Below are 23375 nucleotides of genomic sequence, written 5' to 3'. Positions count from 1 at the left end.
TACGCGTTGTGCATGTGTAGTAAAAATAAGAACATCTAAAGAAACTGAAAATATTTTCATAATATTATTGAGGAAGAGTTATCGTATTTTATGCATTTCTTTTCGATTGGTATTCAAATTTTTCCAGATATTTTAATATGTATAGGTAATCAACGTCAATAACTTCATAAAGTCCCCACTGACATTTTTTTGTCAAATCACCAAGAGAAAATGTCATCATCAAACATCTAAAAAAATAACTCCTTCTTCATACAGAAAATTTCCAGTATACCCCATTGAACTACAAAGAACAAAATTCCTGTGATCATCAAAAAAAGTTCTACAATGCTTTCAACAGTATCACTAATTCTGCACTAATCAGAAAAAAATCAAGAATGTGTGGAGACTTTTGCGATCCAGGATTTATGGTAGGCATCGTCTGCGTGATTGTAGCATTCGTAGTGATATATCTAACTATAGTATACTTGAAATAACACAATGTAAAAATAATAAAATTCTGCCATTATAACCACTGAATTTCAACTTCGATTCGAGGTTATTCGAATAAATTTAAAAAAATGACAGTTTTCGTTGACAGTACGAAAATTCACGAAATATTCATCAAATAATGAACACCTAAACCTCAACATACACTAAAATAATCAAATCTATGTGATGTTCCTCAAAGAGTTCAAAAATTGCAATTGTCCCCTACCTCTGTGTATCCCTTTGAGCTTTTTTATCGCTGGAACGTTGCTCTACCTGGTCTACAAGTACAAACTTTTCGAAGTATTGATCGTAGACGAGCTATGATCCAAACAGCCAACCTTAAACAACAATTTGCAGTAATGTCACTTTGACGTAAAATCATTTAACAAAATCTCACTTTTCGTTCTCAAAATTCCCGTATATTTTCGGAAAATTTCAAGTGAATAAGGCTAAATGGGGAAAGCAGCTGCAAGTAATCCTATAAATGCCATTATTGAGCAGTATGGTTGGACCTACATTGGATTATTTGTTTTTTTAATTATTGGTGCGATTTTAATCTACTATTACTTCATCAAAGAAGACTACTGCGCTTGAAAAAGATGAAAAGAAGAACTAGGAATGGACACAAATATCTGTTGAACATACCATCCGTCTTATACCATCATACAGCCTCCGAAAATAAAGAAAACTGAAAAATACTATGCCTTTTTCCTTTTTCCTCAAAAGTCTCCTACAAATAGTTAACCAATAGAAATAATAACATAATTTTTAATGGTCTCATTCAAAAATTATTGAGGTAAGTGTAACATTATTCATTGAGAATGGACACCTTTAGAAACTCACGACACAAATCGACGCATAAAACTTCGATAATAATAATAATCCAATTATTTCACATATTACAACCACATATAATATGATTAAGACTATGAGACATGTCCCCACCTTAAGAACCCAACAAAATTCGACAAAAAAATATAATCAGAGCAGAGTTATAAAGGGTGTTTTTTTTAGAGCTATAGAACTTTAAATTGCAATAAAACAACGATGGATTATTCGATTGACATGAATTTTATTTATCCGCAAGATAATCTTGTGGCATTACATTTTAAATATGATTTCTGGCATATGACCGCCACGGCTGGCTCGGATGTAGTCCAATCTGGACGTCCAATTTTCGATGACCTTTTCCAACATTTGTGGCCGTATATCGGCAATAACACGGCGAATGTTGTCTTCCAAATAGTCAAAGGTTTGTGGCTTATCCGCATAGACCAATGACTTTACATAGCTCCACAGAAAGTAGTCTAGCGGTGTTAAATCACAAGATCTTGGAGGCCAATTCACAGGTCCAAAACGTGAAATTAGGCGGTGAAAGTAGTCTAGCGGTGTTAAATCACAAGATCTTGGAGGCCAATTCACAGGTCCAAAACGTGAAATTAGGCGGTCACCAAACGTGTCCTTCAATAAATCGATTGTGGCACGAGCTGTGTGACATGTTGCGCCGTCTTGTTGGAACCACAACTCCTGGACATCATGGTTGTTCAATTCAGGAATGAAAAAGTTAGTAATCATGGCTCTATACCGATCACCATTGACTGTAACGTTCTGGCCATCATCGTTTTTGAAGAAGTACGGACCAATGATTCCACCAGCCCATAAAGCGCACCAAACAGTCACTTTTTCTGGATGTAACGGTGTTTCGACATACACTTGAGGATTAGCTTCACTCCAAATGCGGCAGTTTTGTTTGTTGACGTAGCCATTCAACCAGAAGTGCGCTTCGAACATTTTGTATGAAGAAATGTTTATTTTTTGTAGGTAGGTATGAATTATATTGTACAAATTATTTCAGTTATTAAAAATACAAAACGAATTCATCGGATTTCCACTATGAAAAAATACCTCAAAGTTATGTTGAAATCGCGGCATAAACTATGAGCCGCCTCATAATGAATATTTTACGAGTCGCCACTGACTGTTGATTAGAAATGAGGCATCTTGAGCGTCAAGAAAGTACTATCCCCCACTTTATATAACTTTGGTCAATCGTTGAACTTCACTCACCTGTGGTTCAACTTAAGCATTGCCGGCAGATAGATTTAGTATCAAAAATAATATCGCGTTACCAGCGGCAAATATAAAACAGAATTCAACCGTCTGCCACTATGGTCGGTTCCATTGAACTCCTAATCAATGGATTTTTTTCCTGTTGGTCAGTTATAATCACAACGATTGCCCTCGCGTACATTTTCTTCGACGTTAATTATTTCATTAGATTAGGAGCCACAATTTTATGGGGTAGGCTTTTTCAAAAGAGGAGGAATGTCGAAGATACCACTGAAATTTTAGGTAAGTCCACTTTTCAATAAATGAGAAAAGTTTGATGTAATAAAAAAAAAATAAAAACCCACTTTATATCATTTGAACCAAAATGAAATGTTACCTATAAGAGCAAAATGGTTCTAATAATTCATCAATTTGTCCATATAAACAAGGAAATATTCGTGACAACATTTTTCATGTAATATTGATTCATTGTATTTTCGATTCACCTTCATTACATATCAAATAGGTAGAAAATATTCCTTATACTTGTCATAGAGGTGTGAATGCGATATAGGTATTGATACGAGATGATAGTTTTGTTTTTTTTTTCATTTTTCCTTGACTTAATTTGTATGGAGCTCCGAGTGACGTTTTTATATTCAAGAAAAAATTGTCATAGACCAACTTATCTGCGTAATCAATGAGCTTGAACTTATGCTTTTTGTGGCTCATTCAAATAACAAAAAAAAATCAGCCTTGATAATTAATTTATAGCTTTTCAATGAAAATAGCAATATGTCACATTTCAAGAAAAACTGTTGTCTGAAATTTCTCTTTCAAAGAAAAGGAAGGAATTCCGCAATATTTATTGCATATTTAGAAGATATTAGTAATCACGCAAAATTGTATATACAGGGTATTCCTAAATTGATACGAAGGTAAATGAGAGATTCCTTGTATAATTTTGAGAAAAAAATCCTATAAATATGGGACCACAAACGCTTTGTTTTCGAGATACAGGGTGTTTCATGTTTCAATGTTAATCTTCGCTACAAATTGGGTAAATAAGTACCAAAATTTTTAATTAAATTTATTCATTATAGTTTACTAACTGGATCTTTATAATAATTTGGATTTTCCTAGGGATTACCAGAGAATATTTTGAAATTTTTTCGTCGAAATCGGTAGCAGATACGACAAAACTATAAGAAACAAAGAAGTGTAGTACTGGACCAAAGTTTTTTTTTTCTAATCTACCAGTGGTACACCAAAAAAAAGTTCTGGGGGAAGGAAGCGGTCACTGCTCCAGAAAAATATCACCCTGTAGATTTGCATTCAAAATCGCATGATGAAAACTTTAAATGGGAATATCTATACCAAATTTAAGTTACAGATATTATATAGGGAAGGTGCTATGAGAAAAAAATTGAAATAAAATCAAACTTGAACATCCTGTTTCTCGATAACAAAGCGTTCATAAGACTTCTTTTCTCAAAATGATCTGAGAAATCTGTCATTTTCGTTTGTCCCCCAATCAAGGAACATTCTGTATACTTCTTGACATTTTATATTAAGAAAGTTTTGAAAAGTTTGATTAACTTTAGGAACGAATATTTCGAACCAATTCGCACTTTTTTTAATATACAATCTTTCAAATTTATTTTGTAGGTATCGCCACAACAACTGATGTGGACATCTTCTTCCAACACATGAACAACGCTAGATATGTCAGAGAATTGGACTTTGCAAGGTTTCATTTTTACGACAGAACAGGTCTTTACGATGAAATCAAAAGATCGAAAGCTCATATTCTACAAACTGCCTCAAATATAAGATATAGAAGAACAATTCCAACGTTCACTCCTTATAGAATCACAACACAGGTAATGTATATTACTTATATACATTGTCATCGATCTATAATAATAATTTGTATATACTTTATTTGTCGAAGAATAGAAAATACATACTACAATATATCCATCCGTGGACTCTACTTTGGTTACTTCAACCTCAAGTACCTAATTCATTAACAAATTCCATCGAAAATTTTGAATATTCAAATTTCAATGTTGAACTTTTTCAATTGTAAACTCTTTGTTTAATGAATATGTTTTATTGATGTTATGCAAGTTAGTGTCACATTAATTATAAAAACAGTGGAACAGGCAATTTCTTGAGTACCTATTTATCCCTAGTACAATTTTTTTAATCAAAAAACAATCAAATATAAATGGGAATATTAATGGAGTGATCTTTTGATATATGGATATGGCTCAAATTGCGCTAATGCGAAATTTGAAGGTTAATACCTTCAAACCACTTTTTTTTTTCTAAATAGATTTCTGATCGATCCTAATCTATAATTTTCAGAGTGACATACCATGAAACAAAATTACGTGGTACTGATGTAATTCATCAAGTTGTTAGAACAATTTATACAGTTTTATAGGTTTCTGCAAAAACTAATCAAAGATATGAAATAATCTGTGCAAATTTCAAACACACAGGCAGATGACAAACCGCACAAAAGATCATGACGACAATATTTTCCTCAATTTTTTTCCTGTTTTCATTAAAAATCCACTTATATTCAACCGTTAACCGTTATTTCAAGTTATTTGATCCATTTCCAGATAATCGCCTGGGAAGAAAAGGCCATGTTCATCGAGCAACGTTTCGTCACGTTCGATGGCTTCATCAGGGCGATCGTACTCAGCAGACAAGGAACAATCGGACTAAATGTACCTGAGGTTATGGCTAAACTTACTGGCAAAGACGTCTCCTATAGGCCAGTACCACCACCAGAACTAGAAGACTGGCTCAAATCGATAGAAAAATCCAGCAAAAGGTTAAAGAAAAAAGACTGAATTTTCGAAATTATTATTCGAATGTGTGTAACAAAAGTTTGTTGATTTTGGTGAGATGGAAATACATTGGTTTCGATTATTTTGTTTTATTTATTGTCTAAGAATGTACTTTTTATTTTTTAGGCGTTTGATCAAAGATAAAGAGTATATTGGTGAAAAACTATAGACCGAGGTCAATAAATGAATTAGGAAAGTTAAAATCAAAAAACTCTCTCTTGAACGAAAAATAAGTATAACAAATTATCGATACATACCAATAGTCATACCAAATTATATATAAGGATCAAATTAAAATTTTTCTCGCCTGAATTAAAAATATAATTGGAAAACCAACTGTAATGAGAACTTTCTACAATTTAATTAAAAACAAATCCAAAACCAATAACTGTGTAATCAATATCCAGTAGCATAACATAATCTGACCTCAGGTACTCAATACTCATCAATTCTTAATTTTATGATCCTCTTACGTAGGATAACTCATCAACAATTCAAAAACCTATAATTTTCGGGTGCAGAATTCCGGAAATTTCATTCAACACTCGAGTTGTGGATACAACTGAAAATAATTTTCGCTGACATCGTTAAACAATATTCGAATTATTTTATATTTTATCCACTTCCCAATTTTAATTGATCAGAAAGATTTTTCCGCAACAGTTCCAGAGGAATAATTGAGTTTTCCTAATCTAATCAGCTCTGAGAACTATAAATATCGACTTGGACTAGCTCCAGTTGCATTTTATAATCGAACATTCTGTTTTTTCAATTATATAATTTTTAAATATTTCTCACTACTTTTTTGTTCTCCTCGAGAATAAAAAAAATTTGGTTTATTTATTTTATGGAGAAGCAAAAAAGATAGAATTTTCGAGTTAATGTCAAAAAAACGCATATTTTCACTTCTGAAATATTCTTTCCATTTGTGACATTAAATCTCTTATGTCTTTTTTCCTATGATTGCCTTTTTTAGACAATTTGAATTTTTTTATTCTTCAATACATTTTCTAGTAGTGAGGTTATTGGGCTGCTGTCAACATTTTCAAATACGAATATTTCAACGAAATGACAAATTAGCATTTTTCCATTTATAAGCCTTCAAAATTTGAAGTTTGGATAACATCAATGTCACTAAGTAATCAATTTTTTTACTAGAAAAATAGAAAATTATACATAGACATGTATATGGTACCCCCATACGGAAAAAGAGGCATCAGAGATTTTTTTAAATATGATTTTCAGTTTGAAATATCTCAGGGTCATACCTACCTTTTTCTTTTGAAAAACTTCAACACCCCGTATCTCGGAATACGGAGCATTTTCGATCAAAAGTCATACAACAAACTGTAATTATTTTTCCATATCGAATCACCACCTAAAGTTTGTCGCACTTATCCACGTAAAACTCATTGAAAAATAAAAAAAATCCAATCAGAGTTTCTTTTTACATTTTTACAAGTTCTAGTGGTTCACAAAAAAATAGTTGTGGAGGAAAGAAGCGGGCACCCTTCCAGGAAAGATCACCCTGTAGATTTGCATTCAAAAACAAGATGAAAACTTTAAACTGGAATATCTATGCGAATTCAAGTTGAATATTTTGTGAAGGGAAGGTGTGAAAACTTGAGCTTTAACACCTGTCTCTCAAAAACGAAGCGTTTGCTTTTTTTTCTTGAAATGATTTAGGAACACCCTGTAGAAATAGTAAATTCAAAATTGATGTCTTCAAATATAAATTGTAATTTGAACGAAATACAATAAATTGTACCACACAGCGCAGACAATTTTTCGATGCGAATTACTCTTTTAGTTCTTTGATAACTGCAGAATTGAAATTTTGTAACGAGAATGATACAAAAAAACCGAAAACAACCGGTAAGTGTATACCGATGGCGAATTCAAAAATAAAAGATGGCAAATAAGGGGCGGAGCCGATAAAGCGGATAGATAAAAGAAAATAATAAACCTCGGACATAGACGTGCTCGTATTTCTATAAGAGTAATCATTTTCAAAGCGATTATAAACTCATAAACCGTGATTTCCAATTTTTAACTGACGTGTCGATTTCAAAGGAAAGTAAAATGATTATTGATTCATTTTATGGAAAAATTTTAGTTCTTCGTCTTTGCGAGAAATCTGAAATTTTATAATTTGGGAATCTTGAGGAGGGGGGGTGTGAATTACTCCCAGTACCCCCTATTTCTATGCCCTTGAATTGGGCATTTTTATTCAAAAGAACATCGTGCTTCACCACTTTCGGACTAGCCTGTTGAGTCGAAAATAATTTAAGATTATGCTGTCAATTGCTTCAAAATTTGAATCATTCTCCAAACCCAACATTCCAAGAGTTATCCACTGATCGAGCACCAAGGACTCACCTTATATTAAAAATAGGAGTGTTAGAGAATTACGATTAAATGAAATTTAATTTTAACTATCATGTCATTCTATGATTTTTCTCGAAATTTGTTCACAGAAGATTTAATTTAGTTTATCAAAATAAAACATTTTCATAGAAAATTGCGAGGAAAGTTACAAGTTACAAGCTCACAAAAGCTCCTGACTTCAGATCAGTATTTTCCTTATTTCATTTCAGCTGTGATCTCTTGTACCTACTGATCCACGAAACTCTATATTTTAACTTTTTTCGAATTCAACGTAAACTCAGGCATTGATCCATTGAAAAATACAATCCGCCGATTTAAAAGGCTAAAAATCGATCCCCTAAAACCCCCAGAAGGCTCTAAATCAGATCTAACGAATCAAAATCGTCCAAACCAAAGTGAAAATCCCCTAGTTCCAATTAAAGAGCGCACACACGACGAGATCCCACGAACGTACCCGATTAACTTTAGGTGGGAAGTTCAATTCAAACTTGAAGCATGGATTTCTTGTTTTCGTTCCGCTTACCAGTGCAAATCTGACCTTTCGTGTGTCCTATCGTGCCGCTCGATTTCTTAAAAGCGCTTTTATAGTTGTTTACAATGAAATTCAATTATGTTCTAATTCGGGAATAGAATTTGTTTGTACAGAGAGGTGCACTGAGAAGAGGAAGCTGCTTGGATTCGGTTTGCCCTGGAAAAACATGCTATTCACTTGGTGATAAGGTGAGTCGAGGCGGAGGAAAACTGTTTGTTTTTCCTCGCCCGGTTTTACATCGCTCTGAGGTGTAGGAATGAGACATTTGTTGCTGCGTGGGTGAAGGGACCTGTTTCTTTCTAGGGTAACATTCAAGACATTATCCTCTTTACATAAATTTCAGATATTAAATACGAGTTGTTCTGTATTCCTCTATTTTATCATGTAAATAATGAACGTGTCGCTGCACAAAAGATTCTTCAGATTTTACATTTTTTAGAACTGAAATTTTTAAAATGAAACTTCGGTTATTCAAAATGTAAGAAATCTGAAGTAGATAGATAATACTGTGCGACAAAAAATTTTATTAACCTAATAAAATAATGGAAATTAGAATAACTCTTCGAGTAATATACAGGGTGTTGCCCAATAGTAGGTATAACATACTGATTGGTCATATAGTACTTATGAATATAACAAATTGAAAATCAGCACTAATTCAGTTTCTGTAGCAACTTCCTTAATTTTTCATCAAAAATCAATTTCCTAATATTCCTTTTTTATGAAAAATCAAATATTAGATTTTTCAAGGAAAGATATAGAGTTTAAAGCTTTCGACCAAGTGTACCTACCATTTTCCAAAAATAAATTGGATTCCTTCAAATAATTCGCGAAAATGTCAAGGACGTCTTAATATCAAGTAACTTTCTTATGAACGTCACTAAAAATTTTTGAAATATACAGCATTAAAGATTACTTCAAACAAGCGGTGTGGCTGTTTTGAATTGCATAAAAATTTCTTCAGCGACACATGGAAATTGGTTTGATTGCACCTACAATGAAACACCCTGTATATGTAGAATTCATGTGTAATTGATTTGTTGAAATTATTACTGAATCAGTCTAATCAATATTTCAATTTCTATAACTTCATAACTATTAGACACGCAATCGAAAGCATTTTGCCAATTCATTATAGAGGGTTTTCCAATAAAGTTTCATTTTGAATAGCCCGTTTTTGGGCAGCTGTCAATTTGGAAGCTATCATCTTTTGACATTTGACAAGAAAAACTACGCTATACGGAAAATGGGAGGAAACACGTTTCAACAAAGCATTGAAATTGTGAAAATTCTCTACAAAAATGGTGAAAATTTTTCAGTAACAGTTCGCAAAACTTCATCAATTCTGAGGGGGCGTTAATAAAAAGAATTGCCGCATTTGGGGTTCGAAAAATCCAAGAATAATTGTTGAAAATTCTCTCCATTTTCAACGTGTCACTGTTTGGTGCGCTTTGTGGGCTGGTGGTGTGATTGGACCATACTATTCGAAAATGAGGCTGGTACAACTGTGACGATGAATGGATTGCGCTACCGAGCTATCATCAATGATTTTTTTATGGCCGAAATTTTAAGATATTTATGTGTGTTACGTGCTAGCAAGCAACGAAATAATGGTAATTTTGCAAGAAAAGTTTCCTGGCCGTTTTATTTTTTGAAGAGGTGATAATAATTGGCCACCTAGATCTTGTGATTCAACACCTTTCGAGTTTTTTCGGTGGGGCCACGTGAAAGATGAGTCTTATGCCAATGTTCTACAATATTTTCAATAATAATAATAATAAGACCTTAATAGATGGAATGCGTGAAGTTATCGAAAATATACAGCTACAAATGTGCGTATTATGTTCGATTTACCGTTTTTTAGCATTCAATTTTCATGGATAAGAATGCAAAAGCTAAAAATCAATGTAGTTCAGCAACCGAAAAGCTGTGTATACATTAACAAACCGATGTTTTTCTTCAATGTTTGGGCTATTCCTAACATTGACTGTGAATATGTCAACAAAATGATTCGCGAACAAGGATAATTTTGTTTACCTCCAAAAAAAGCAACAATCCCTTCAAAAGGCCATTCCAATGCGCTCTTCTCCTTAACAGAGTGCTCAATTATTTCGCATGAACAAGAGCCTAGAAACTCCTGAGGAATTACCTGACTGCTGGAAAGAAATCCCTCAAAAAAATTAAACTTCCTGATATAGTCAAACCACACTCCTAGAAAAAAGCACACATAACTCTAGTTCACTTATTCAATGGATAATTTTGAATTTCATAAATATATAACTCAAAAACCACTCATAAATCAAATTTACGAGTCTACCACTCCATCGCGATAAGCTCAAGGTTAGAAAACATATTGTTTTTTTCTAGGAACAGATTTATACCAGAAATCCATGCAGTAACCTAACTCTTCCAATCGTGGGAGTTCGAAAATGAATAAGAAAAAAATAATAAAATTAGATGTTGTTCGTCATCTTTGAAACCGCATCCATAAAAAAACCTATATTTAAAATGCCAACCTACAATGTAATCAATATTCAAACAGTTTATCTATGATGTCATATACTAATTTATACAAGTATTTAGTTATTTGTCATGCAGAATGTTTAAGAATTAATTGAGAGCTCGTCAAGAATATACAGTGGATTCAATCCTTAATTTTTTTTTGTACTAATCTTAATCTTTATTTTCTTTGTATAACTGTGAATATCCGCGTGTTGTTGCTAATAACAGAGAAATGAGCACCATCGCCAAACTATGATGACATGATTGTGATGAAAAGGTGAAAGATTTCATCTTTGGCTTCTTTCCTTGGGAAAAAGTTGAACTCTTTCTGTTATTTTTACACTCCTTTCATTGTTCCAACTAGATGGTATCCCACACAAATTATACGTAATTGAAGAACTGGATCTGGCATAGATAAATAACCTAATAATGGTCCTAAACCAGATGAATTCAGTATTTGATTGGTTTCTCTAGATACAGTCTGCAATACCATCAGTTGATCTTCTCATTCAATCTCGAAATGATGCGGTACTAAAACTAGTTCATTTTAGAATATTGCTCGACCATTTTAAAAGCTAAAGTGTCTAAGTTTCCTTCAATTTTCCCTGACATTTTTTTATATTATCTCAAGTACCATCTTCAATTGCTTGTCTTTTTAGTACTTATATAGTCACAATTAAGTATGTTTTAGGAGGCGTTATGATGTCAACAGTATCAGAAAGAACAGAACCATATTATCAGTTTTATTGCATTCAAGTATCATTCAATGAAGTCCATCAAAACGTATAAATAAACATTTAATATTTCGATATAAATATAACTTCATTTTCTGCAGATTCGTCTGATTCGATATGAATTAAATTTTTGTTACAATTTGAATACTGTAGCGAATCAAATTGTGTTATCTTGGAACGTATTTGAAACCGTACAATCTAATAAATATTAATCAATCTGTAATAACATAGTTATTCATGTATGTAATGTTCAGATTAAACTCATAATTGCCAATTTGATCTTTTTCCATGAACTTACATCTTACATCTCTATGCAAGAGATGCATTTTTCGATTGTTTCTTTATCTTTTATGAATGAAAACCTACAGTAGTAACTATGGTAGTAAAAGACATGTTTATTTGAAGATGGTTTTATTGCATAGGTTTATTGGCTATCATTCAGGGAAACGACTATATCAATGTGTAATTACACATATTACACCTTATGTATAATTAGAATTCACATAAAAATATATGGGATGTTTTTATTCAACAAATAGAGGATTGATTAAAATACATGCATTTTAATTCATATTTTTTGACTTATCAATATTTTATCAACAGTCAAGACCTTCACTTTCTCAGTTCAACTCTTACTTCTATCAAATAGAATCTTCAATAAATTGTGTTTAGATATTGATTTGACGGATTGGATTCAACATCACGAACGTCAAGCAACAAAATAAATCACAAATGACCTATATACTTTACAATGAAAGTAGCAGAGGTAGTTTATGTGTACTAAAGTGCATTTAAGATTAGCACTTTCCAATCAAGACTCTTCATTTCATTAGTTTCCTCATTTACGCAAGCAGTTCTGGGTCACTTCGTTTATTAGAAGTAATTATGCACTTTCAAATCTATTATTGATCATCAAATGATTGGAAGCTATCAAATTATTGAATAGAATGGAAATAAAACAAATATTGAAATATGTTGAATGTATTTAAAAATATTACGATCTAATGCGAAAATCATAAGAAATAATTAATTTACGATTTTGGTTTTTCCTGGACGGGTCCCAAGTTCAATGAAAAGCCAACTTGTTTTCTAATTTTTTTTTCTACGTAATTGAGAGATACTTTATACCAACACTTTCTTCGAAAATATTGATGGTTTGGAAATAATTAGCATAACAATATTTTTTCGATATCAGTTACTCCAAATAATAGATATTAGTAAGTTATGGAGAATCCAATTGGAATATTATACTCTCTTAAACAGTATATCTGAAATGGAACAGTTATAAACAGGAAGTGGCGGCGCTAGAGGGGCCACGAGGGGCCCGGACCCTCCCTAAAATTCTGCTGTCCCCCCTAAATCTGGGATTCAAGGCTAAAAGATTAGCACAACTATAATTTCGCTTTAGTTTGCCCCCCAAAAAAATCTGGCCTCCTCTTGGCCACCCCTATTTTTGAAAGCTGGTTTCCCATTTAAAACACACCTGTCCAGGAAAAAATGAACACCCTGTGTTACCGAAAATGTTTCTATTACGTAGTGTTCAAGCAAAAAGGTAACTTTATAAAAAGTGAAATTGTTACTTCTTCCCAACTAGATATCTATTGCAGAGTTATATAAAGGGTGTTTTTTTTAGAACAATAGAGCTTTAAATTGCAATAAAACAACGATGGATTATTGGATTGACATGAATTTTATTTATCCGCAAGATAATCTTGTGGCATTACATTTTAAATATGTTTTCTGGCATATTACCGCCACGGCTGGTTCGGATGTAGTCCAATCTGGACGTCCAATTTTCGATGACTTTTTCCAACATTTGTGGCCGTATATCGGCAATAACACGGAGAATGTTGTCTTCCAAATGGTCAAGGGTTTGTGGCTTATCCGCATAGACCAATGACCTTACATAGCCCCACAGAAAGTAGTCTAGCGGTGTTAAATCACAAGATCTTGGAGGCCAATTCACAGGTCCAAAACGTGAAATTAGGCGGTCACCAAACGTGTCTTTCAATAAATCGATTGTGGCAGGAGCTGTGTGATATGTTGCGCCGTCTTGTTGGAACCACAGCTCCTGGACATCATGGTTGTTCAATTCAGGAATGAAAAAGTTAGTAATCATGGCTCTATACCGATCACCCTTGACTGTAACGTTCTGGCCATCATCGTTTTTGAAGAAGTAAGGACCAATGATTCCACCAGCCCATAAAGCACACCAAACAGTCAGTTTTTCTGGATGTAACGGTGTTTCGACATACACTTGAGGATTAGCTTCACTCCAAATGCGGCAGTTTTGTTTGTTGACGTAGCCATTCAACCAGAAGTGCGCTTCATCGCTAAACAAAATAAAATGGACGTAGTGCGCGATACGTATTCCGCACAGAACCATTATTTTCGAAATAAAATTGCACTAATTGCAAGGGTTGTTCAGGCGTGATTGTATTCATGATGAATTGCCAAACCAAACTGAGAATAAATCACTTGACAGCTGTTGAATCGGTCGCCATCTTGAACCGTAATGCCAACTTAAAGTTATATACCTCGAAAAAAACACCCCCTATAATGGCTTATATCGAAACCTTCCAAGCTTACATTTTTTATTATATGCTTTTTCGTGATACCTAAGTGACATTGTGTGTGAAATACCAGTTCATTCAATGTTTGTATTGCTCGTCAAAGACCAGCGAGTTTCAAATTCAGATTTGTGTTCAGAGAACTTGATTAGTTATTGAAAAATAATTAAAAATCCAAATACGGAATTTCATGAAAAAAATCACATATTCAAATTCGAGCCATCGCGCAAAACCTCATTTCGTCATTTTCTTTCACCCTCAAATACCTGAAAAAAGAATAAATTCCTAATAATCTTGTAATTTCCAATCTGAATAGACGAACAATATCATGAGTACCGTAAAACATAGAAATGAATACTTATTAACCTACTTCATGAAATAGGTACAGGTAGCGGAGGCATAGATACGCGAAATAAACAAACTAAACCCTATAATTGAATTTACACGAAGAGGAAATATCGAAAACAAACGTTTTCACATTCAACCATCAGTTTCTATATGTGTCGCATCAATTAGAGTCTCAACGGTTAGCAGTACAAGAAACCTACTTTTCTACTTCATCGATTGACCAGTCAAGAAAACTTCCGTTAACTGTAAAAGTGGACAAGTTTGCTTCCCACTTATTCACGACATTAAGTGGATAAGGTAAATACAATTCATAATTTTTAGGAATATTTGTTTTTGATTTTTGCTTTATCTTATCGCGTTGACTCTGGCTATAATTTGATCACAATGGTTGTGTCATATTGCATTCTTTGATTTAAGATTAATAGTTTCTTTGTTAAAAAAGAAATTGAATATTTTTTAAAAATTTCGATATAGTTTTGTGCACAAGTAATGACAAAATTTTCAATGACTAACGCAATGTTATATCAAAAAAGACCGATGAGTTTCAATTAAATGTCAGTTTTGACATCTGACACATAAAAATCACGTCAAATTTTAAACATAGAGGAATCACGTATTGAATTTTTTCAGTGATCTTTATCTTCAACATTTTGATGTTGCAGATTTGTGCCTGCTAAAATGATAATATCCACCGAGGTATCGTTTCATTCAAACCACAATTGTTTATTTAGGGTCCATTAAGCTTCTGAAAGAAGGGTCTGCCTAATTAATAATGATGCAAACATCCGCAAAAAGTTTTACAGAGAAAACTACTGGAGTGTTCATTGCGATCTCTTTGATCTTGATTTTTTTTACCGAACCTTATTCATTTAAATTAATTTTCGCTATTATCATGCTCATTCCAATATTTTTTGCTGAATAAAACTATTGCTAATAAAACTAAATAATATTGCAGAAATGTTTATGAAATTTGTTACACGTATCAACTTTATCAAGATATATTTTATTAATTTTACCAGTGGCGTCTGTATGGGATTTGCATTGAATATTTATGCGAAATTGCTTGTTTCCAAAATAAAAAATTTTTTGAAAGTCTCATTCATTTTTAAACAAATTTTATATCTTGGTTTTACTTTGTCCGCGCATGGTTTTCACTCAAAAAAATAACTTCAGAGACAAATTGTCATTGGAAGATTTTTCTATAGAAATCGTGTTTTTTTAAAGGTTCTCAGTTTTGTTTGATATGAAACGATGTATTTTCAGAATTCTTATTTTTTAATTTGAAAAATTGCAGGTTCGTATGAATTTTTTCTCCAAAAATTTTCAATGCAACACCCATACATACGCCACTTGTAAAAATAATAACATTTTTTGTACATCAGGAAATGTATCTTGATCCAGTAAAACGTGTACCAAATTTCATAGAAATATCTGCAAAAACATCATAGTGGTTATAAAATAAATTATTTTTTTCTGGAAATTTTACCACCGTGTATCAAAAATCTTACGACATACTCGTACATTCATATGAAGTTTTTTTTTGGAAAAAGGCCCAAGAATGGCCCCCTTAAAAAATATCATTGCTGAATGTATTTTCATGAATAAACTCTCTTATTATTATTAAGGAACTTCCTGTACATTGCCGAAAATAATGAAATTTCCAATTTCCAAAATAATTTTTAACAAATCAATAATTTTATTTTTTTTACTTATCGAAAATTATTATTGAAATCGCAGTTTAACTCTATTTCATAGATTGTGTAAAATTTGCAGCATTTTATTATTTCGTTGTGATCCCAAACATGATGCATTTCAATAGCAGGCTTATTGCGAAAACCATAACTTTTTAAGGAGATATTAAATCACAGAAAGATGTTGCATCGCTTATTGAATAATCCATAAACCACATCGAATCAAACAACTCAATTCTCAAGAGTTCAAAGCATTCAACCTAACCACCAACAACAACAATTACAAACAATGCAATTCATCACAATCATATTAAACTTTACGAAGTTTTCCTAATTGTTCGATATAATAAACCATATGGTGTTTTTCTGCGTCCATGACGTCAATACTTTATTTTTTACAGGTGATCTTTGAGACCATTCCAATCGAAGATGTCTAAAAGCGGGTACACCTGTGTCAGACTGGTATTTTGCTGGTTAAACGTGTTCTTATGGGTAAGTTAAGTGTACATAATTATCGACGCTGAAATATGCTGACAATTGGTATGAATTTACTTACCATCAAGCGACCTCTCAAGGTCGACTGACATAATATTAAGTGCACTTGTGGTTTCTGCTGCTATAATCATGAAAAATGCTCGAGTTAATAAGGTTCATTTCTGGGAATTCCTTCCATTATTGGTTAAGGAAATGAATTCACATGAAACAGTTTTATTGATTGATCAATTTGAGGTACCGGGTTTTTCACCATAATTTGCCCCCCCCCCCCCCCCCTTTAACTTTGTTACTAAAAGAGGTACAAAGAAATGTTTTCTACAAAAGTTTCACGAAATCGACCAGTCTTTTTTAAAATGATTTCAAAAAATGAAATATTTACAGAGTGGGCGATATATTGATTGCAACATCATTTTTTCAAATGGAACACCCTGTATATTTATCTATATTTGACTAGCTCTTTTTCCCCTGACTTCGAACATGTAACATATATGTTACATGTTACATATATGGTGAAAAACCCGGTACAAGGTGTCTCAAAAAAGGATTAAGAAAAATGCTCTATTTGGGAATTGCTTTCACGACACTCACGCAATCTATAAACATTAAAATTGCAGGGAGGTTATTTTTTCTTGAAGATCCCAAAGAATTTTTTAATGGGAATATGTAATAAAGCAAAACTTCAGCGAGATACTGTTTAATCATTCAAAACGAACGTCTATCAATATTTTTGCAGGGTACAAAATATGATTTCCATTCTTTTCAAAAGGTTATCGGACCAAGTTCAGATATAAAACGAAGGATTTATTGAATAGTTCGACAAAGGTTTAGTCTTAATCTGGGCCATTGATTTAGGTCAGTCACTGAGTCAAATCTGATCGATATATTAATTGCAGGAAAGGTTCAGCTGGAAAATGCCTCTCCTGTTTACATCATCAGGAAATAAGGAAACAGGAGAATCTTTCTGATGGTGAATCATCCTGAATGTCAATCAAATATAGAATGAATAGTCCCATTGATTATTATTCTCCATAATTTTCCTTCCCGTCGTATTGGATTCAATTTATTTGTTACGAAAAACTCTTTTTGATGGACCTGGAATGGACAGATCAGTTGGCAAATAGCGAAGCAAATGTTGAATAAATGGTTATAATGAATACAATATGTATTATTTTCTGGCATTTCTTATCTCATTTGTATTCAGTAGTTTATGCCATTATATCAAAAAAGATACACGCTTCAACAATGTTTAAAAATTTGAAAGTGAATTTTCTTTACATACAAAAGGACGAGTAGGTATTGGATCAATTTTTTTTAAATTTGAACAAAGTACCAACCTGTAGATTTTCGAACGAAATTGGCACATAGCGTAAATATGTCAAACATAGTTATGGAAACATCGAATTTAAGTTTCTTTCTTTGTTTTCCGGAAGTCACAGACTACTTCACACAGTCAGAAATTGCGGTTTTTCCCCATTTAAAGTTCTTTCTCGATAACTCTCAAAGTATTCAATTTAGGTATAGGGTTTGCTTAAGTAACCCCCACTATTTTTGGACGTAGAATCGACTGCGATAATAAAAAATATAGATTCTCATTTAAAAAGCTTGAGTTTTGATGAATTTGAGTTGTCCAAGTTCATGATCTTCTTATGAACATCCTATACATTTTTATTGAAACCGCTAACAGTCTTATAAAACTACGTATTCGTAGAATCGAAAAAAAAAAGAATATTTTCGAAAAAAGGTTTTTCTGCCTAAAAATTCAAAAAAATGAAAGTAACCATCGCCACCATTTTTTTCAGAAGAATCCCATTAACTCATGAACCGTCGAGTTTTTACCTCAACCTCAAGGTTTGGTATATTGTCGAAATTGTCGTCAAAAAAGCTAATGATGCAATAATATCCTGGGTGTGCTATTTGAAATGAGGAAGTAGTAGTCTGTTTTAGGTATGACCGGAAGTTGTAGAGTTCTGAAAATATTTTAGGGAGAAAGATCATTGTCTCAAACCCCAATATGCAAATTTTCAGCTCAAAATTATGATTAGTTTCTCATAAACGTCTAATAGGCCATCCCGGTGAATCACCCTGTATATGCCAAATTTCAGTTGAATATCTTGTGAAGTGCAAATACTATAAGAAAAGACTTGAAACAAAGCAAACTTCAACATTTTGTATCTCGAAAAGCAAACGTTTGCGGGTATCGGACTTTTTTTCTCAAAATTAGCCGAGAAATCGTTCATTTTGGTGTTTACGTTGTATCTTGTACGTATCACATTATTTTCATATGATTTTTCATAACATAAGAAATTTTTCCGAAAAATATCAAATGAAAATGTATCACCTCAATTATGAAGATTTTTGTTTAAACGACTGAATGAAGTTACCTTTATTTTGTTTCAATTAATGTCTTTAACTCCTACAGGTTACAGCTTGCATTTTACTGGGCCTTGGCGTTTGGTTAAGACTATCACACGAAGGCTTAGTAACCCTTGTCCCTCAATATGATTACCTAAGTTTGGACATCATCTTCATGGGCATTGGAACTCTAGCCTTCTCCTTAACATTTTTAGGATGCTGTGGTTCTTTGTTCCAGAACAGATGCATGCTCATCATGGTAATTAAATATACGAATACGAACCTGACAATTCAATATCTAATCGATAATGTTTTCAGTATTTTGTCTTGGTGATTTTACTTCTTGTAGCCGAAATAATATGTGGTACCACAATTTTTGTGTTCAGAGAAGGACTGAACCATTTTGTGAGGGAGGATTTGAAGAATGGAATAATGCTTCACTATAACGCTAGTACTGGTGGGCCATTTAGTTTACCTAAAATTTGGGACCGTATTCAATTACAGGCAAGTGTTTATCAATTTCAAACAGCGATTTTCTGCTGAATATATTATTGTGAATGGAGGACATTGAGAATTAAATAAATTATGCATTTATGTCATTCAACTCATAGAAGCCGATAACATAAAGAGGGTTTTATCTATAGGTGCCTTCAAATTATATGCGAAATATTTTTAATTATTCACTGATAAAAATTTTTCCGCTGGGCTGTCAAAATCTATCTCCTCTGTTTTTTTTTTATATAGGTATACTTTGAATAGTATTCATGCTTAAAAACAACTCACATCATAAACATATTTTTTTCCGATTGACAGCAAATATTGATTTTGCAGACACATATCAATCAGCAAAGTATTACTTTCACTGCCTAGGTAGTAAAGTAACTACTTTACTGCCTAAGCAGCAAAGTGATTATTCTCAATGCGAATAAAACATAAAACATTTTCTGACAATCCATATTTTTTGCTACCTTCCTTTTTTCTGGAAGAGTAAGTACTTCTAAGTCACTATTACTGTCCATAGTATAAATATATCCGATATTTCTCCAGAAAACTGTCAGTTTTCATAATTAATAATAATTTGCAACTAACTGGTGTTTTTTTTTTGGTATATAACTTTAAGATGGCATTACTGTTCAAGATGGCGACCGATTCAACAGCTGTCAGGTGATTTATTCTCAGTTTGGTTTGGCAATTCATCATGAATAGACTCACGCCTGAACAACGCTTGCAAATAGTGCAATTTTATTTCGAAAATAATTGTTCTGTGCGGAATACGTATCGCGCACTACGTCCATTTTATTTTGTTTAGCCATGAAGCGCACTTCTGGTTGAATGGCTACGTCAACAAACAAAACTGCCGCAATTGGAGTGAAGCTAATCCTCAAGTGTATGTCGAAACACTGTTACATCCAGAAAAACTGACTGTTTGGTGCGCTTTATGGGCTGGTGGAATCATTGGTCCGTACTTCTTCAAAAACGATGATGGCCAGAACGTTACAGTCAATGCTGATCGGTATAGAGCCATGATTACTAACTTTTTCATTCCTGAATTGAACAACCATGATGTCCAGGAGCTGTGGTTCCAACAAGAGGGCGCAACATGTCACACAGCACGTGCCACAATCGATTTATTGAAAGACACTCTTGGTGACCGCCTAATTTCACGTTTTAGACCTGTGATTTGGCCTCCAAGATCTTGTGATTTAACACCGCTAGACTACGTTCTGTGGGGCTATGTAAAGTCATTGGTCTATGCGGATAAGCCACAAACCCAAGACCATTTGAAAAACAACATTTGCCGTGTTATTGCCGATATACGGCCATAAATGTTGGAAAAAGTCATCGAAAATTGGACGTCCAGATTGGACTACATCCGAGCCAGCCATGGCGGTCATATGCCAGAAATCATATTCAAAATGTAATTCCACAAGATTATCTTGCGGATAAATAAAATTCATGTAAATCGAATAATCCATCGTTGTTTTATTGCAAATTAAATTTCTATAGCTCTAAAAAAACACCATTTACGAATATTACGTGTTATTTACCACCATCAGTAAAGTTATTAGGTACTGAATGAACGTGTGAATGCTCATGATTCGGCATCAATGTTTTTCTAGTATTTCCATCAAATGTACAACAACTTGTCAGCAAACTCAATCTTCTCAACATAACATTTTCCAGTTCAGATGTTGTGGAGTTGACAGCTACGAGGATTGGTACCTCATAGGTGCATGGCCAAAAGAAAGATGGGTTCCAGACTCCTGTTGTCTGCCTGCAGTTAGAGAAAAAGGTTGTGGAAGAACTGATGCCGATAACTGGTACGAAGGTGGCTGTTATCAGCCTATCTATGCCTGGTTTTTGAACAGACTGACCACTTTGGGGGTTGTTGGATTGATTGTGACTTTCCTACAGGTAAATATTATTTTTTTAGACGATCTAGAGATCGCTATTTTTGCTAATAGATTAGCAAAAATATCCAGTTTTAACTTAACAAGTAGAGTATGGAGGATAAGTACGAAACCATAGACGCCAGGATAGGTTTACTCATTGCTTCTTCAAAAAGATAATCTTTCAATATTTTCAATGATATTATTGCGAATCATTCTAGAAGAAAAGTGTATCTAAAAATAACGAATAGTTATTATAATAGTTAATGTAAGATTTTGAAGATTTTCACGTTGCAAATAGATGGCATGATTTTGCGACAATAAAGTGTTGAATGTTTTCTTAGATCATTGGTAAAAATAATTTGTGTTTCCAGCTATATGGAATGATATCAGCGATGCTGCTATTTTGTACCATCAAACATAAAATATTGACGAGGAAATATAAGTCTTATAAAACATAACACTGTAAGTTCAATACTAAAATATGCATGGAGAAATCATTGTGAAATTGTATCTAAATATCTTTACTATAGTACCGACAATTGGTCAATAAAACCCAAACAAATAAATATTGTTTTATGTCCTTCCTCAATCGAAATTTTATTTGCAATGACAGATTCTTTATTCCTTATTATTTTATACAGGAACAGCGAAACATCCCTACTAGAAAGGAACTGTCAACATGAAACAATATAACAAATGATACTTAAACTCCGCATTACTATGGATTACACTGATTACAGTCACATTAACTTCGAGTAGGTGTTTCATATGATCAATTCTCGGTACCTACTCTCTTAACAGATTTATCTTTCTCTTCTTCTTCTTTTATGAGGCACATAGCCTGTTTTTTCCGGTTTACTTATGTGTTTATTCCTTGGAATGTAGATTGAATGTATCTGATTGTGAAAAAATGCTTATTCTAAAATATCTAGTACCTTTACTATTTGAATTGGATTAATGTTGATTTTTTTCAGGTAATCATATTCAGGAAGTCTGATCGGTCTGATGCTTCTGTGTTAATCGAATCAAATAATCAAGAAGAGGTACAGAAGGCCAAAGATATATGCCAAGATTACAAATAGAGGAAAATATTCTATATAATTGTGTTTTCCAGTTGTTTATAATGCATATTTTATTCTACTTCAATGTTTTATACTAAATCGAATCGATTGATGTTTATTAATAAATGTTCCTTGTTTTTATTATATTTCGTTTCAAGAACCTCGTATCTGATCAAAAAGTTTTTTTTAATCAAGTCAAAGACGTTTTATAATTTAATTCAATTTAATTAATATTTCTCATCACATATATCATGGAGAATTAAAAATAAACTCAAGAAGTACACATTATTTTGAAGTTTGCTATAGGTAACAATAATAAGTTCAAATTTGTATTTTGTACCGATCCACAATGAACAATTATTTTTTTCACATCAATTTAAAGAATTTCATCGAAATCAAGATGTAGATATAATAAAAAATAGCCTATGACCATTTGAAGCACTTTTAACGTTGATATTAACTTGAATATACAACTGTGGAAGACATGTAGGTATAATGGAAAAAAATCAATTAACTTTCTCTTCGTTTATATTTTCAATGTATATACAAATTAGGTAATAAGTAACGTACTTTTACAAAATAATTATTTGGTATACCTACTCCGTGTGAATATTTACAAAAGTCTGGATATAGATACAGATTCCAAGTATATGGATCACCTTGAATCCTTATTTATATTAAATTATATTTAATTCTAATCTGCAATTATTATAAAAGTCATTCATTCACTTATCATTCATTGGCGTTCTTGATATATAAGCATCAGTAAACCTAATATTCAATTGCGATTTTTTCGAAAAATTACTTCTTTTCATAGATTCATTTCCATTTTGTACGTCATTTTCTTCAATATTCGCTTCTTCTTTCTTAGTTTTTGGATCTGGAATAGACAAATTTTCAGAAAAATACAATTCATTTTAATGAA

The 23375-nt window shown here is 32.7% G+C and overlaps 3 protein-coding genes across 4 annotated transcripts in view; 2 read left to right on the top strand and 1 right to left on the bottom strand.

Moving 5' to 3' along the window:
- Positions 1-2518: 2518 nt before the first annotated feature.
- On the top strand, positions 2519-5466 carry LOC123684347 (protein THEM6). The gene is made up of 3 exons (XM_045623575.1): positions 2519-2820; positions 4186-4400; positions 5154-5466. Exons 1-3 carry the CDS (start codon positions 2637-2639, stop codon positions 5385-5387), a joined length of 633 nt encoding a protein of 210 aa, XP_045479531.1. The 5' UTR covers positions 2519-2636; the 3' UTR covers positions 5388-5466.
- A 2816-nt stretch (positions 5467-8282) lies between these two features.
- Positions 8283-22594, top strand: LOC123684346 (tetraspanin-9). 2 transcript variants are annotated; one of them, XM_045623573.1, is made up of 7 exons: positions 8283-8492; positions 16551-16641; positions 19064-19255; positions 19315-19500; positions 21181-21411; positions 21761-21851; positions 22364-22594. In XM_045623573.1, exons 2-6 carry the CDS (start codon positions 16579-16581, stop codon positions 21845-21847), a joined length of 759 nt encoding a protein of 252 aa, XP_045479529.1. In that variant the 5' UTR covers positions 8283-8492; positions 16551-16578; the 3' UTR covers positions 21848-21851; positions 22364-22594. The 2 variants fall into 2 exon arrangements, with proteins under 2 accessions (XP_045479529.1, XP_045479530.1); XM_045623574.1 differs by lacking the exon at positions 8283-8492 and adding an exon at positions 14625-14755.
- Positions 22595-22989: 395 nt separating this feature from the next.
- The window catches only part of LOC123685389, a 34602-nt gene continuing 34216 nt past the window's right edge, over positions 22990-23375 (bottom strand). The window contains exon 24 of the mRNA XM_045625044.1: positions 22990-23330. Coding sequence (XP_045481000.1) covers positions 23176-23330 — 155 coding nt within the window. The 3' untranslated portion in view covers positions 22990-23175. The remainder of the gene's footprint in view (positions 23331-23375) is intronic.

This window comes from Harmonia axyridis, chromosome 7 (genome assembly GCF_914767665.1).
Source record: "Harmonia axyridis chromosome 7, icHarAxyr1.1, whole genome shotgun sequence".
Lineage (NCBI taxonomy): Eukaryota > Metazoa > Arthropoda > Insecta > Coleoptera > Coccinellidae > Harmonia > Harmonia axyridis.
This window is presented reverse-complemented; position numbering and strand designations above follow the sequence as displayed.

What these genes read in the sequence shown, in the direction of transcription:
- LOC123684347 (XM_045623575.1), top strand. Translation starts at nt 2,637, where the DNA reads ATGGTCGGTTCCATTGAACTCCTAATCAATGGATTTTTTTCCTGTTGG. An exon ending in AGATACCACTGAAATTTTAG is followed by an intron (nt 2,821 to 4,185) that starts GTAAGTCCACTT and finishes TTTATTTTGTAG; the next exon opens with GTATCGCCACAACAACTGAT. An exon ending in CTTATAGAATCACAACACAG is followed by an intron (nt 4,401 to 5,153) that starts GTAATGTATATT and finishes ATCCATTTCCAG; the next exon opens with ATAATCGCCTGGGAAGAAAA.
- LOC123684346 (XM_045623573.1), top strand. Translation starts at nt 16,579, where the DNA reads ATGTCTAAAAGCGGGTACACCTGTGTCAGACTGGTATTTTGCTGGTTA. An exon ending in GGGACCGTATTCAATTACAG is followed by an intron (nt 19,501 to 21,180) that starts GCAAGTGTTTAT and finishes AACATTTTCCAG; the next exon opens with TTCAGATGTTGTGGAGTTGA. An exon ending in TGATTGTGACTTTCCTACAG is followed by an intron (nt 21,412 to 21,760) that starts GTAAATATTATT and finishes TTGTGTTTCCAG; the next exon opens with CTATATGGAATGATATCAGC.